Consider the following 17,180-nt stretch of genomic DNA (forward strand, 5'->3'; position numbering starts at 1 on the left):
GTCGCTAAGTTGCATTGTGGGTAATGTAGGCGGCAGGTTTTGAAAAAAGAAGAAGAATGTGTTGAATAAAACGAGAGTTGTTTTCTGGTTCTGCTGCATCTGTTTTGATCGTTAGTTTGGACTCATTATGTTTGAAAGTGTAAAAACTGATTTTGAAACACGCTGCCTACATTACCCACAATGCAGCTTAGCCACTGAGTGACATCACTGGAGGTAATTTATCAGATCACATGCAGCTTCCTCTGTAGCCAGTAAAAGACTTTATACTACTTTTGTTCATATGCGGCCGCCTCCCTGAGACCTGTAAACACACTTTAATGTGTTTTAATGTGTAAAGTTGGTGGAGTTTCCCTTTAAAGGGGCGGTTAACGATCTGACAGGTTTATTTACGCGTGTCGCAGCTCCAGTGGACTCTCCTCTCTCCTCTCTTTCTTCTGGATACGGAGGATAATTTCACTTTTATCTGCAGCCACGGGGCTCGAATGACGGCATTAACCGTCCTCACAGGTGTACGTACACATTATCTTTAATAAATCTCAATATAAAAGAGATCCAGCTCCACGTGTCAGATAGTAATTCATACGACTGTCGTCGTTAAATAGCTGGATCCTAGAGGCTACTGAGCTGAGGAAATTGTTAATTAGACAATCTATAATTAAGATCTGTGAGACAGCCAATCGGATTTGGAGAGAGAGGTTAAAAAAGAGAGAGTGGGTGGAAAAAAAAAAAGGAAAAACACATTTTGATTATTAGAGGATGAGTGGCAGATGTGAGACAGATGGTGACACTGTAGTCGTTGAATATAATTGACTCAAGCGTTCCTCTGGTTGAGGCCTCTCAGCAGAGGACTGAGTGGGAGAGGATTACAAACAAAACAAAATCATATTCACCAGCGGCTGGAACACAATCTCAAACTTTATTTACAATATTAACTCGTCTGGTCGACTTAACATTTCACTCTGCGTTAAAAAACTTATTTATTCTGGGTTTTCTTGGCAACATGTGACAGTAACGTGATCTCCTGCAGTGATTTCTGGATCATTAACTCAATATTTTTTATTTTTTATTTAAAACAGTGAAACAAACAAACATAAGAGAACATAAGGCCACCAGTGCTACAGAGCTAAACAGCATAAAAACAACACATTCAATCACTTCTCACTCTGTTGGACCAAAAAAAATGAAAATTCAGTCTTTGTTTGCTCACCACAGAAATTAATTTATGGAGCTTCACGACAAAACAGTGTCGCAGCGTTCTCCTGAAGAACCGAACCAGCTGGGGGACCGAAAACAAACAAAATGGCTTCACACAGCTCGGCCGCTCTTCGTAAGACCTCCCGAAAATCCCCGCCGACATTCATGATTTTCGCGAACGCTCCTGTTTGATGATTTCTCCCGACCGAATGCGAGTGTCTCAGTTATCAGCGGGGAAAAGATGCAAAAGACGAGTGAAAATGGACCAAAAAGGTCCCGAGAAGAAGAACTTTGCTCCCAAATTTCGCTCAATACACTTAAACAATGCTAACTCTTTTAGCTTAGCAGCTACGGTGAAGATTTCAGCTTTAATAAACGGAGTGATGAACGTCTTCTTACATCAGTTTGGGATCTCAGGGCTTCTGGAGACTTGGAATACGCAGAACGAGCTGTACGGAGACATTTTATGTTCGTTTCTCTTGTTTTTTAGCTTTTTTAAAAAAGCTACGTCAATTGTTGAGGAGAATGCTGCGACACCGTTTTGCTGCGAAGCTCCAGAAATATTTTGCGGACGCTGAAACTTCACCTGAAGTTGAGTGAAATGACTGAATTTTCATTTTTGGGGTGAACGTTTCCCTTTAAAAAGGTGCAATATGCAAGACTTTGGGTAGCAAATCACCAGTGTAACCGCTAACTGTTGCTCACTGTTAGCTGCTGTTAGCTTAGAATGCTTCGTTAGCAGTGCAGCTAGCAGGCTTAGAGCTGCAGGACCACCAGGTGAGCGCTGGTGTTGCTTTTTTTGGTTAGCATGACGTAGCATTAACACTATTGTTTCTTCACAGTCTCATGATGGTTTTAGTCGAGTTTTGAGTGTCTTAAGCCAAAAAATCTTACATGTTGCACCTTTAACTTTTAAAATCGTGGACAAAAAAACACTAACATCACCCGAAATCTGTGGAATAAAAGTCAAAAACATAAACAACGTATCCCCGCCTGCGTCCCACACGTGTTCATGTGCGACAATCACCACTTTCTAAACTATCACACCTTCGCCATCGACCAGCGGCATCTCTGTTCAACCACGTCTCCAGACGCAGCTCCTCGACGTGGACGCCGGTCCTGATTGGCCTACTTCTCCGTCCCAAAAAATAAAAAATAAAAAAAAAGAAGGTGCTGTCACTTCCTGCATTCCTCCGGCTCGTCGGTCTCCTTCTCCTGCCGCTCTCGCTCTCGTCTCATCTCCTTCAGCTCCTGTCGGTATTTCCGCTCGATGAAGCGCTTCTGATGAGCCATCTGTGGGAAGTTATCTGGTACAGGGAGAGGCAGAGCGGGAAACAGAGAGAAGTCGACCAAGGAGAACAGATAAAGAGAGAAAGACACAAGAGGAAGAGGGTGTGAAGAGACAAGGTCAGTTTCCAACTGGGCGACGACGGCAATTTGAGGGGCTCGAATTGCGGCGACTCTCGCGCTCAGAGCGAGTGTCATGTTGTCACTTCGGGGCGAACGAGCGAGAATGTCGCGGGCAGTATTGCGATTAAATTGCCCTCATGTTGTTATTTCATTAATAATGATGAAGCAACACGAAATTAGACAGGCCTTGTTTGGTTTCAGCACAGTGACTATGAGATCTGATAGCATAATTACAAGCGAACGCTCCTAAATGAGATCGGTAATAAGATGGCGTGCTGTGACAGCGGAAGGGAAAGCAAACAAAAACAGATACAAGCTGATCGGATGTTGAACATATAGGAGAGGAGATAAAACCAGAGAGGAGGAGGAGCGCAGATGAAAAGTCGCACAGAAAACTGAAGCCAGGCGCTGCGAGAAAAAAATAAACTAAAACATGAACGGGAGCTTCAGCCAAATGAATCCGTTAGCTTCCAAAGAAAAAGTTCTGAAGCTCCAATTTGGGTTTTTCTGCTCTGGTGCCGACTCGCCTGAAGCCACACGAGGCAGATTTAGATAAAAAAAACTGAGGGAGGATTCAGAGAGAAGACGAGTGGACGAAACATCAGCGTGGAGACAAAGTAATCAGGTCAAATATTACTTTAGTAAAAGTGAAAGTTGAGTAAAAATCACGTATTCAAGTATCAAAACTACAAGTAAAAGTAAATCACACATATATTAATATATTAATATACGCTCTGCTTTGGCTCTGATGCTGCAGAGTAATCTACAAAGTAACTAAAGTAATCAAACAAATGTAGTGGAGTGGAAGTGTAAAGCAGCAAGAGATGGAAAGTAAAACAACCTAAAACTACAGTACTCGAGTAAATGTACTCTGTTACATTCCATCATTGGAAACATCAACAGGAAACATTTACTCGAGTACTGCACAGGTACAAATTCAAAGTGTTTTAATACATCTTAGAAGTAAATATTGTACTAATATTATAACAGCTTTAGTTACTACTCACTTTCTTAGATTACCTTTCCGCCCAGTGAAAACATACTCGAGTAAAAGCCTCAAAGTAACTGATACATAAACTTACACGTGTTTTTATCTGACAGCCGATAAAATAAGTTAATTTTTATTACTCTGATGCAGCAGAGTAATCTGCAGAGTAACTAGAAACTAAAGTAATCAGACAAATGTAGTGGAGTGGAAGTGTAAAGCAGCAGATGGAAATCAAAACCACCTAAAAATTTAAGTACAGTACTTGAGTAAATGTACTCTGTTACATTCTATCAGTGGAAACATCAAACAGGAAACTTAGTTACTTTCCATGTTAAAAAACACTGATTGTCAGAAATAACTGAGTACATTTACTCGAGTACTGTACAGGTACAAATTTAAAGTGCTTTAATACATCTTCGATAAAAGTAGTGTAGTAAAAGTACAATATTTACTTCTAGCAACTTTAGTTACTACTCACTTTCTTAGATTACCTTTTATACCCAGTGAAAACATACTCGAGTAAAAGCCTCAAAGTAACTGATACATAAACGTACACGTGTTTTAATCTGACAGCTGATAAAATACGTTATTTTTTTTACTCTGATGCAGCAGAGTAATCTGCAAAGTAACTAGAAACTAAAGTAATCAAACAAATGTAGTGGAGTGGAAGTATAAAGCAGCAGGAGATGGAAATCAAAACCACCTAAACATTTCAGTACAGTACTTGAGTAAATGTACTCAGTTACATTCCATCAGTGAAACATCAAACAGGAAACTTAGTTACTTCTGACAATCAGTGTTTTTAACCTGGAAACTAACTAAGTACATTTACTCGAGTACTGTACAGGTACAAATTCAAAGTGTTTTAATACATCTCAGGAGAGAAGATTGTACTTTTTACTCCACTACTTTTATCTGACAGCTTTAGTTACTACTCACTTCCTTAGATTACCTTTCCGCCCAGTGAAAACATACTCGAGTAAAAGCCTCAAAGTAACTGATACATAAACTTACATGTGTTTTTATCTGACAGCTGATAAAATAAGTTAATTTTTATTACTCTGATGCAGCAGAGTAATCTGCAAAGTAATCTGCAAAGTAACTAGAAACTAAAGTAATCAGACAAATGTAGTGGAGTGGAAGTATAAAGCAGCAGGAGATGGAAATCCAAACCACCTAAAAATTTCAGTACAGTACTTGAGTAAATGTACTCAGTTACATTCCATCAGTGGAAACATCAAACAGGAAACTTAGTTACTTCTGACAATCAGTGTTTTTTAACATGGAAAGTAACTGAGTACATTTACTCGAGTACTGTACAGGTACAAATTTAAAGTGCTTTAATACATCTTCGATAAAAGTAGTGTAGTAAAAGTACAATATTTACTTCTAGCAACTTTAGTTACTACTCACTTTCTTAGATTACCTTTTATACCCAGTGAAAACATACTCGAGTAAAAGTCTCAAAGTAACTGATACATAAACGTACACGTGTTTTTATCTGACAGCTGATAAAATACGTTATTTTTTTTACTCTGATGCAGCAGAGTAATCTGCAAAGTAACTAAAAACTAAAGTAATCAAATAAATGTAGTGGATTGGAAGTGTAAAGCAGCTTTACTTTAATTTCCCTTCCACTCTGCTACACGTCAGAGATAATACCGTACTTTTTACCCGTCTGACAGTGTTAGTTACTAGTTACTTAGTTACTTTTCAGATTACCTTGAACACCGAGTAAACTGACGATAATTCTCTGATTCACGCAACATCTTCAGCTCCAGCCGCAGTCACTTTAATCTTAAATTCATGTTTTATTAAAATGTTCTTTTGTGAAACAGTCAAAAAAACAAAGTCATCACATTTCTACAGACAAACAGCAGAGCAGCAAATCTTTCATCACAATTATTCTCTAATTGAAAACATCTGATTACTTTTCTGTCAGTCTGCTAATTACTTCAGCTCCAATTCTTTTAAAAAGAAGCAGATTTTTCTCCTGCGTTCAGTCGTTTTGATGCACCGGCTTGTGTTCTGCGTGATGTTCTTGTTATTCTCACTTTAATTTTAAACCAGCACGCCTGACAGACGCTCGCCGGCTCGTGTCGACTCGTCGAGGCTCAAACTCCTCGGTGCAGTTCGTCTCGGTCGCTGAGCGCGACCGTGCAAACCCCCGCAGATTAAAATCAGTCCTTCAGCACCTTCTTTTCTCCGGGAGGGTTCAGAGGAAGACGAAGGAGAGCTCCGATGTTTTTCAAAGTTAATTGTCTTATTTTTAGCCGGTTTATTATGAATGGAGTGTATTTTTGTAAGTTTGTTTGTTTCTCTGTCGAGTTTGAACAAGGCGTTAAAAGTGAAACATCGACTTTTAGCTGCAACCTTTTTATGTTTATTAGATTTATTAATGTTTGTTTTCACTCTTGAACAACTGAAAAATCACCTTTTTCTTCAACATATACAGAATAACAAGTTAAATTATTTTATTATCAGAAAAACAGACGGATAAAAAATATATTTTGCCCAATAAACAAGATGTTAGAAAAACATTTATCCAGATTTTAAGAATACTTTGTTTATTCTGTGACTTCCAGTGGAAGGAAGTAAAGTCTGTTTATTATTGCCTCTAAATAAAACTTTTCACGTTGATGACATCATCATTTTAAACTACAAGTCCTCTTTAATCAAATATCACATAAAACATATTCACACCTGCTCGATAAGGATACCAACAGTAACCACCTTTTTTTAAATCCACATCTGTTTATCGTTCCCTCAGAAATTACTGGAAATGTCAAAACACGCCTGATCTCTGGAGAAAGTTAAGAAAAGATTCCTGTTTCTGGGCCGACAGCCATCTGCCATCCGAGTTTCTCACAAATTTGTCGAGTATCTTTGTGGTTTGGTGGACAGAAGAAAGAGAAAAACACGTTCATTCGATCCGGATCGAAAGTATTTTTAAACACCGTGTGTTGCTGAAGAATATTTTTGGGTTTTGTTCTGACAGTAAGAGGATTTACCTGCTGCGTTCAGGAGGATTACTTTAAAGATGAGCTCTGATACGGTTAATAACTCGCTGTTAGAAATGTGGTCATAATAATATAGTAATGTAACTTTCCTACACTCAGTTACTTCCTGATGAGCTCAACACAAACACGTGACCAGAGTTTCATTATTTCATCTTAATAACGAGCGTTATTGTCCAACATGAACAGAGTGATTTTTAAATGGTAATCTCGTAATTTCAGTAATTTACTGAATCTATCTGTAATCTAATTACATCTGTACCAAAGTACAGTTACCTCAGTTACTCTCCGACCTGCTGAGCTGTTGTTTTAGAGGTTAATCTTCTCTTCCCTCCGCCATTTTTAATTTAGGACGCCATATCTCAAAAAAGACAGACTTCTAGCTCGTATTTCTTCTTTTAAATCTATTTTTTTCAACGTAATTCAACCAGGAAGTCTCCTGAGCTTTTAAAGACAAAGTCCAGAAACAAAGATTAGTTTTCTTTGGTTGCTTCTTTAGGATTCCTACCGTTGGAAGGACTTTATATTTCTTAAATAAAGGTCAAGTTTGCACGTAAACATCCATTAAACCTCACACGTTGTTTCATTTCAGATCCAGTTCAGAGCCCAAAACAACAGAAATGCGTCTCTGTCTAAACACTGGAGGCTCCCGCTGTATCCTGGCCCAGATACGGTATATTATCCTCCGAATTATGAGAAAATTTAATTATTACTATTGTCCAGTCGCTGGACGCTCGGCTGATAACGCGGCGCCTCCGGGGTTCCAGCCAACTATCCAACTTATCTGCCGTGTGGATATTGTGTTTTTCTGGAGGCGGCTGCAGACCTGCATCTCTGGTCGGAGGAGCAACTCGGCAGGAGCAGAAGTAAAAACAGTTCCCAAGTGTTGGAGCGACACGTTCTCCGTCTGGGTGGTGCTTCGACCTGCAGACCGGGTTATTTAAAGGAAGCCTCGTCTAAGATCCGACAAAGAGCTCAGTCAGAAAGCTGGTGATGTTTTCTGTCAGGTGACTGAACGCTGGAGCGACTTTCTGCGACTTTATTTTAGTTTTCTGGCCGTTTATCCGACAAACGCACCGTTAAAACTCGTCATCTTTGGGTTGAGGAAGCTGTGAGCGGAGGCTGGAAGTAACAAGGTACTTGTTTTTCCTGTGAGCTGGAATGGGCAAGAAACTTGAAACATGCCCAATGGTTGGAAATGATGTGCATCAACTTTTACTAGAATATGAGCCCAGTTAGCCACATGGTGGCGCTGTAACTAAGGCTTGAAAATGCATTTTTGGGAAGGCCACGCCCCTCACACCGTAAGTCTGATTGACTTGAAATTTGACACACAAGTCCAGCTCCATGTGCTCTACAAAAAAGTCTCCTGGACCGTAAAGCTCCGCCTACTTAGATTTTTTGCTAATTAGCATAATGTGAAAAACAGTTAAATGAATAGAACTTTTGAAACATTGACTCTATCAACACCAATTTTGGTGTACGGCTTCGGGGGATGGAAAGACACATTTCTCTTATAAATGAGCCAGATTGGTCAAAAAACATGGCCGCCACGGACCAATGTATTTTCGCAATGGGCACGGCTTAGAAATGCTTGGTCATAACTCCCACACCCTTTGCCCTATCATCACAAAACTTGGTGGGTAGATTCACAACGGGACTGGTAATCTGCCTACCAAAGCATGTTGAGCTCAATCTATAGGGGGCGCTATAAATGCCATTAGTATGTAGCTGAAAACCCAATTTGGAGAAATCTGGGGCTTATCATGGTGATGTGTTGCACAGGGCTTTGAGGAACACGGCGGCCGATGTCATCGACTGCGGGGGATGAGGGTCAGAGTGGCCGGTTCTGGGCGAAAGGGGTTAGAACCCGCAGATTGCCGCTTGTGGCTATATTTTTTAGTTGGCGTCATCGCACGCCGCCTCCATGACATCACTTCACTGATTTCAGACGCAGCGAGACAAAACAAAGACATAAGAAGGCGTAAACAGACAGAGAGGGAGACTGGAATGTGGAGAAAAGGCGTGTTAGTGTCTCGTATCTGCAGAGAGTTTCTGATTTTCTCTCTGTGTTGCTGCTCGGGACGCTTTACCAACCCAACATGTGTCTATTTGACGTCCTGGGAATGAGACTCAACAATCAACTGTCTTTGTGGTGCGTTCAGGAACAGCTGGGACAAATCCTACTGATTCTACCTTTAACTTTAATAGTCTTTGAGTTCTGTTAATATGACGTGAGCTTCAGTTAGCTTTGACCACAAATGTCCTTCAGAGGGAGACTTTTTACTCTGATACTCTGAGTACATGTCAGAGCCTGTAATCTATTACTTTGAGTATTTTTTGCAGTTTTTCTTCACCTGACTGACACGAGGAGTTTGGTTAAATCTCCCCATAAAAAAAAATTAACATCACACGTGTGTTTGACTCGTGAAAAAGGAGGATGAGGACGTATTTCTTCCTCCCGCGAAACTCTTAAGTCGTCATTACGGCAACAGAGAGCAAAAGTGCAAGATAACGGCGGTATCCTGTTAAGAAGGAGACGGATCAAGTAAAAGAAGAATTAAAAAAAAGGAAAACCTGAAGAAAGAAAGCAGTCAGTCTGAGGCCACACACACACACACACACACACACACACTCTATTTCAATATGCTTTTCGGTGAGTAAGGAACGCTTGCCGAGCCTCGGAGAGAAAACTACATATTGCCGTTAAAATATGGAAATCACCAGCATTTTTCCCTGAGTGATGACTTCAGAATAACACACTCGAGAGGAGAAACAAAAATAAAAAAGGAAAGAAAGAAAAAGGTCATTTACATTGTTTAACATGCGGCACAAGAGCGGGCGTCAGAGAAGAGGGTCGCCAAAGAATACACGAGGCTTTTTTTTCATTTCCGTCCGTGTCGGGCATCGCGCGGAGACGTCCGGCGCTCTCTGCATGCCGATCAGCCGCCTTCGAGGCGTTAACACACTCAACTCAACTCAACTCGACTCGGCTCTTTTGTTTATCGGGACAATGCGGTAAGTCCACTCAAGGACGTGGAGGTTTTCCTGGCTGTGGATGCAACAACGCGGCCCGTTGTGCCGACGGCGGCGGCGCTGGAATGCGCGCCCACGCGGCAGCTGGCTGAGGAATCCGTGATGAGGGATCAGCTCCCCCTTTTTTTTTTTTCCTTTTTAAGGACACAAGAACATACAGCGTCCTTTCACGAGTCGGCCCAAGCTCGAGTCTATCACCTCGAGCTCGCGCACCACATCAGTCAACAAGCCGATAGTGTACAGCGGCGCTGATGAAGGGATTTCCACCGCCGTGCCAAAGGGCAAACAAAAGACTCAAGCCAGTGAATAGAGATCCTGCATACTGTACTTTACTTTGCCTCGATCCATCCAGTGCTTTTATCTGGAGATTAAGGGGGTTTAGAGAAAGCTGAGGAAGAAATGTATTCCCCCCCCCCGTCTCCTCCACCACCACCACCTTCCAGCAGCGAGGCCAGATCGAGGCTCCGTCTCTTATTCAACAGATATTGCATTGTTTGAGAAACAAGCAGCTGCGAGGAAGCTCAAAAAAAGGAAAAAGAAGAAAGATGGGCAGGGGAGGCGGTCGAGTCTTAGAGAGAGATTGGAGACTTTAAACAGAGACGGTACTATCTGAGAGGATGAATGATAAATGGTTAAGCCGTTTCCATGTATATTTGATGTCGCCGCAGACCGAGCGGCGCGTGGTGCACGGAGCCTCCGGGCCGGGGAAACTCTGCACCGCCGGCTCCTTCCTTTACTTCCCTTCCTTTCCGTGGACAGCGTTCCCCCTACCTGAGCTGCTCTCGGCTCGATTTGTTTGCACTCATGTTCCTCCCGGCCTGGGCCTTGGTTAACATTTAATTCTGCCTTGACGGATACAGGCAGGAGACTGTCAAAACGCGCGGCCATCAAATAATGAAATGTGAAATCGGCTGAGCCACCAGTGGATCGGCTACAGACAGCACGCGCGGCAAATATACGGGCCCGGCTTCTCTTTAATGAGCTCTGAGCTGTCTGACCGTGTCTCTCACCTCGCCGACACCGCTGGAGCCGGCGATTCTGTCTGCAGCAGAAACAAAAAAAAAAAGTTCAATCCTGCTCAAAGTGCTCCTGATACTCGAGGAGGCCCTTAAATAAAACATGGAAATGAATCCTGACACGTGGCGGGGAAGGTGCGTTTCGATCCGGGGTTGTAACACGAGGTACGAGACGAGTGATGGTGGCGCAGCCGACGCTGCAGCGAGAGGCCAACGAGACAATCAATGACGAATTACATGACACCGCGGCTAATGTCCTTGATTAGTCTTGCAGTGTGAACAAATGAATGCGAGGCCCTCGACAATCACATGAGAGACAATGCGGCAATAGGAGTTGATGCGTCAGGCGGTTTTTTTCTCCTGCAGCAGATGAGCTCCAGTCTCATTATATCAGCTCATGGTCAGGAGACACATCCATCCTTCAAAGGCGCGTTTGAACCCCGCTGACCGACCTCGCGTATTTATCTGGCGAGTAAGACGCTCCAAACACTGGAATAATAGAATATGAAAGATATTTGCGAGGTTTCTGCCGCAGAGGAGAATAATTTAAAGCCGAGTGGTGAATTTGGAAGGAAAATAAAAAACGGTTGGACGACTATATTTGGAAAAAACAACACAACCTGACCTCTAAATAATGAGCGCTTCCTGTGAATGATAGATGGTGGAAGGGATCGGATTCCAGCCACTGTTTTGATGCCTCGACAGAAAATAAACGACTTGAAGCTCGACTCGGACTCGGAGCTCGAAGTTAAAGACACAATCTTGATATACGCCAGGTTGTTTTTTGCTTTAATCGCTGAGAAATGTCACAAAAATGTTGAAAACTAGAAAAAAAGACTCGGGACTTACTGAGACTTTGGTCAAATATCTGCAGAGTACTTCTGGGAACTTTGTGATTATTTGATCAACAATTAATGATATAAAATAGAAGTCCAGCAAATCTATAAACCTGCCAATATTGTCTGATATAAGTTTCTTTTACAGAACATGAAGTAAAAAAGAGGCTTTGTGTAGTTTACTGTCACTGAATTTGAATGTTTTAGTGCTCCGATTCTTTATTTGGGTGATAAAGTGTCTTGTTTAGCTGCGTTTGTTTCTTTTTCAGTGTTTGATAATCAAATTTAAGGTGTTATCTCTAAAATAAAAAGTGTGTTTATGTCTTTATTTTGTTGATTTTAATAACAATAAATGCACATGAATATTTATCTGGCGAGTAAGACGCTCCAAACACTGGAATAATAGAATATGAAAGATTTTTGCGAGGTTTCTGCCGCAGAGGAGAATAATTTAAAGCCGAGTGGTGAATTTGGAAGGAAAATAAAAAACGGTTGGACGACTATATTTGGAAAAAAAACCAACCTGACCTCTAAATAATGAGCGCTTCCTGTGAATGATAGATGGCTGTTTTGATGCCTCGACAGAAAATAAACGACTTGAAGCTCGACTCGGACTCGGAGCTCGAAGTTAAAGACACGATCTTGATATACACTAGGTTGTTTTTTGCTTTAATCGCTGAGAAATGTCACAAGAATGTTGAAAACTAGAAAAAAAGACTCGGGACTTACTTGAGACTTTGGTCAAATATCTGCAGATTACTTCTGGGAACTTTGTGATTATTTGATCAACAATTAATGATATAAAATAGAAGTACAGCAAATCTATAAACCAGCCAATATTGTCTGATATAAGTTTCTTTTACGGAACATGAAGTAAAAAAGAGGCTTTGTGTAGTTTACTGTCACTGAATTTGAATGTTTTAGTGCTCCGATTCTTTATTCTGGGCAATAAAGTGTCTTGTTTAGCTGGTTTGTTTCTTTTTCAGTGTTTGATAATCAAATTTACGGCGTTATCTCTAAAAAAAAAGTGTGTTAATGTCTTTATTTTGTTTATTCTAATAACAATAAATGCACATAAATAACTCATCTTATCTGTAATTGTCTCATTTGCTTAAGTAGGTCAAGATCAGGCATCAGTAATAAATTGAGACTGTATCAAAAGCAGTTAAAAGTTCCCTGCGGTGCTTTTAAACGTAAGATAACTTCCCTCTTTATCGACAAACAACCGATTCCACTTCTTACATCACATTACTGTTAAAATCTAAGACTGAGCAGCACATTCCCTCGCTCTAATAATTAATTAAAATCATATAATTGACAGGCTCACCTCAGGAGCTGCGGGTGAAAGGAAAGAGTAAATTGAGCTGAGGGCAGAGTTGTTAATTTGGCGGGTTTTAAATTAAGTGACAATACAAAGTCAAACAAAGCTCCTCGAAAAGAGACGGGAAGTGTTTTTTTTTTTTTTTTTTTTTTGGGGCGCCGAGGGAAGGAAAGACTCGGAGAGATGATTTTAAATCAACTGACCTTTTTAAAAGGCATTGCTAATCTAGTCACATGAAACAGCAATTTATGAGGGGGGAGAAATGTTCATTTACCAGCAATGAGCATCTATCAATCACAGTGACAGAGGTGTACACCGGGGAGAGGAAATGGGAGGAATTAAAGGGAGGGAGGAAGACACCGGAGAGAGAGGGTGCACTGAACTACGCCCCCTGATAAGGAGGGAGGGAGGAGAGGGAGGAGAGGGAACGGCTTTAAATAATAACACTCGGGCGCTAATGTTTCATAAAAAGCTAAAGCTCGGGCGCACAAACAGTATCAATCACGAGTGGCTGGAGGCCTCGTTTATGAGCCAAATGAAATCAAGGCTTGACCTTCGCGCCCTTTGCGAGTTCTACAGGCCCGTTCCAACAAAGCCATTTGTGTTCACCTCCCGCTAATTAGTCGAGTAAAAAAAAAGAACAAATTGTACTTTTGATTAATGTGGCGGTCGCGCGGATGGCAGCGAGAGTCCGGTACCTAAAAAAAATTACACTTGAACGCTGGAACTCCAGAGCACTCGGCGTAATGTGTGATATTATGCATCCGCATGCATATGCATCGAGCGGCGAGCGGCGATATGATGGAAGCGGTTGGTGGATGTTTTTCTGAGAGCCCTGTGATTGCATTTTTTCTTATTTGGCAGAGAATGAGACACTGAGAATGTGTTAAAAAACCCCACTGTTGTTTCCTTAAGTGGCGGCTGATGACAAGATGAAAAACAGCCAGCGAGTGAAGCAGCACGTGGGGAACGCTTCACATCTGAAGAGCAGCGCTGAGCGCCGGAGAGGAAACGCAACTAAAACTTTGAGCGGCCCTCGACACAAACTTCCCGCTGTCCTCCCCCCTCCCTGGATGATCGACGCGTTGGAGGACGCTCAGCTTCCCCCCCCCCCGCCGCCGCCGTCCTTGTTTTATTGGTTCTCCATCTCTGGCGAGGCCTCATGCCTGCGCTCTGGGCGAGCACTTCAAACAGCCTAACGTCCTATATGTCGCAGCCAACCGGCTGGTCAGGCCACAGCTCTCTGCCAGCCATCTTGCGTACTGTACAGCCAAGGCTAATATTCAACACTGAGGCAAAGCGTGTGAACGGCTTAGAGTGTGAATATGTGTGTGTGTGTGTGTGTGTGTGTGGAGGGGAGGAGTTCATGTTGCCAAACAACTCACATTTTTCAAGCGCATCCATCGCAGCTCCCATTTCCGCCTGTTGGATGCTAGATTAGAAATATTGTAAAAAAAGAGAGGAGACAGAGAGACAGACGGAGAAAGAGGGAGAAAAGGTCTTTAGCATATTCAAAATGTCCTTTAAAAAAATACAAAAAAGCCCAATATTGAGCGGATTATCAAAAGTGCTTTATATTTGTTTTGAAAGGGCCCTTTTTGCCAAACAATCCCAGGTAACACAGCGCACACATTTTCAAAAAGGTAAGCCTATTGGCGGCTCTGCGCCGGGCACTGTTTACGCCTGCGATTCGCCGTCCCCGCGTATATATTATGTGCTGTGTGATCATAGCCCGGCGGCGGAGGTGGCTGGGAGCTTAAGTCATGTAAATACAAAAACAGTAAGCTGTCAAAGATCCTATGGAAGGGACAAACTTATCGCCAGCTTAGAGCAAGAGAGAGCGCTTTCAAGTAGAGGGGGCCGTGGAGGGGATTTCCACATGTGGAGAAGGAGAAGAGGGGGGGTGGTGTTTGATGGATTTAGGTTTCATTTCTCGGAGGCTCAGCTGCAGCTTTATTGTCAACCCCTCCAACCCTGAAAAGGCCTTCTCGCCGAGATTCACTTTCTTTACTTTACAAAAGGCGTGAATGTGTGAGCGCACACGGCAAACGCACACAAAGAAAAAACCTCACACACACACACAGAGAGAGAAAACATCCCAGGTAAGAGCAGCTCTGAGATGTCGACTCTTCTCCGCCGCACAAAGTGATATTTCCATAACGCAATTTACGTCAAATCAATAATGAATCGATTCGTTTTCATTCTGCATAATGTCTCTCCCGACAGAGTGGGCCAACAAGAGCTTAATTGCTATAATAAACACCATCAATAAAGCGCAGCCATTATTCTCGAGCCCCATTAAGGAGAGGAGCGCCTCATCGCGTCGTGTGTGCTGTTGTGTTGCTCACCTTGGGCCTTTGCCACAGCCGATTCGCTCCCCTTTGAAATACACGGCGACGGTGTAGGTGCGGGCGTGCGAGGGCCCGACTGTCTGCAGGGTCCTGCAAAATTCAAACACAGAAAAGAAAACATGGGATGAGAGGCGGGAAGGGAGGGGAGAAATAATCAAAAACACCCAGGAGGAAAGGCACAAGGACACTCAGGGACATTGTCCTTCAGAGAAATAACAAGAAAAAAGGGAGGTAGGGGGAAAAAAAAAAAGTTTTCAATTGGAACAAATATAATTCATCTCAAGCGGCGGGTTGAGAGGAGGGGAATAGCGCTTTGATTCAGTGCTGTGCTTTGAGAGCGCGCCGAAGCCATCTGAGGGACGTACAAACAACTTTTTAAAGCCTCCCCACACCCGTCATCTTCAGATACCCAAAGATCTGTGTTTTGGGAGGAGAGAAGAAAATGACATGTTGGGAGAGGAACTGAAATAAAAGAATGACAACCGTCTTTGAGAAGACCAGCGAGCCGTTTGGTTTGTGCTAGAAGGGTAAACAAATGAAAGAGCTGAAGAGGGGACCCTGATAAAAACGCTTAGAGAGAATATCAGTCGGTTAATTTACAGATGTACCTCATTTGAAAAGAGAGGAAGAAAAGAAAAAAAAGTCAAGCTGTCATCTTCGCTTCGGCTCTGCTGGGACGTGCGAACAAGGCAGCAGACAAAACTTGGGAGATGTTTGAAATGTTAACATTAGCATAAACATCTCCAAACCCAAGCTGTGAGTCACCTAAATTATTCACAGACAATTTACTTATTTCAGGAGAGCGATCCATTTTTAATGCAATGTGGTCACTTATGACACTTTATCAATAATTCAGCCTCTCCCCCTTTTCTCACTTACAAATGAAGAAGCACGCGTGGAGGCAAATACGACTCTCGTGCGCCGTGACGTTTGTCTTTTTTCTTTCTCGCTCTCTCTCAACAGGGAGAGCGAGTGTCACTTGGAATTATCTGGCTGCTGAAATAACACGAGATGAGCGCGAACAAGGAAGGAAATCTTCGCGGGCTGTTGGGAGGGCCTGTCAGCTGGATGGAAAGGGACGGAAAAGCAGCGCCGCGGAGGGTCTAAAAGCAGCTACTTTACCGACTCAGGCCCGTTCTTCTTCTGCACAATGTGGAGGTGTGTACGTGTCTGCTCCCTGGTGTGTGCTGCCCGGACGAGATGTACAGTAAAGTGATGGTGGTGAGGTTGAGGCGCGAATCTGTCATCAGCCAGACATATTCACTAGGGAACCTTTAGCGGGCGGCGGAGGAGGAGGAGGAGGAGGAGGAGGAAGGGGGGGAGTGTGTGCATTAACTCCTTTCCTTCCTCCTCGGTCATTTAGACTCTTTCCGTCTGACTCACACTCCGGGTCTCACCTTCCTTTTCCTCCACTCTTCACCCTTGTAAACAATTTTTCCAGACAACTTCTGTATGATGTGCTGCACTAAAAAAAAAAAAGGCGCATGATCCCGGCGTATCGACCCGCAGAGGTCAAGTCAGCCGAGGAGGTTAAAGGGATATTCCGGTGTAAATTCAATCCATGGTCTAAAACTGTGTTAGACTCCCTCTCGAGAGATCAAGTTAGCAGACCGCTAATTTACAGAGTTTTATCAACCTCAGAAACGACCGCACGACAACAATACACTGCAGTAAATGGATCCAAATATAAACCGCCACCAAAAAGCCACAAATAATGCTCAGAACAGCACCAAACTTCAGCAACAGTACAAATAGGGTCTCAGCACATAGTCCGGGGCATCTAACCTCCGCTAGCTTAGCTGGATTTCTACTGAAAAGCTGACTAAATTTACCACTCTTCTGCAGCAGCTTCCTAGTTGACGGGAAGTCCCGACGAGTCGATTACCGAGTGCAGTAGAGTTCTGCGGCTCATGGATGAAAATGTATGATTATGTCTCCATGGAAAAGCAATAAAAGTTCATATGTGTCTTACCTGCCAGTTTATAACAGTTATTATCGAGAGCGGACAGGG

At 42.7% G+C, this 17,180-nt stretch overlaps 1 protein-coding gene across 2 annotated transcripts in view; it reads right to left on the reverse strand.

The window, feature by feature from the left end:
* Positions 1-897: 897 nt before the first annotated feature.
* The window catches only part of drosha (drosha ribonuclease III), a 108,523-nt gene continuing 92,240 nt past the window's right edge, over positions 898-17,180 (reverse strand). Inside the window, exons 29-31 of one of the 2 annotated variants that reach the window (XM_030398737.1) lie at positions 15,167-15,259; positions 14,204-14,250; positions 898-2,501 (exon numbers count right to left, since the gene is read on the reverse strand). In XM_030398737.1, coding sequence (XP_030254597.1) covers positions 2,371-2,501; positions 14,204-14,250; positions 15,167-15,259 — 271 coding nt within the window. In that variant the 3' untranslated portion in view covers positions 898-2,370. The remainder of the gene's footprint in view (positions 2,502-14,203; positions 14,251-15,166; positions 15,260-17,180) is intronic. The other variant, XM_030398738.1, reaches the window with a different exon arrangement.

The sequence above is a fragment of the Sparus aurata genome, chromosome 19, assembly GCF_900880675.1.
Source record: "Sparus aurata chromosome 19, fSpaAur1.1, whole genome shotgun sequence".
Taxonomy (NCBI): Eukaryota; Metazoa; Chordata; class Actinopteri; order Spariformes; family Sparidae; genus Sparus; species Sparus aurata.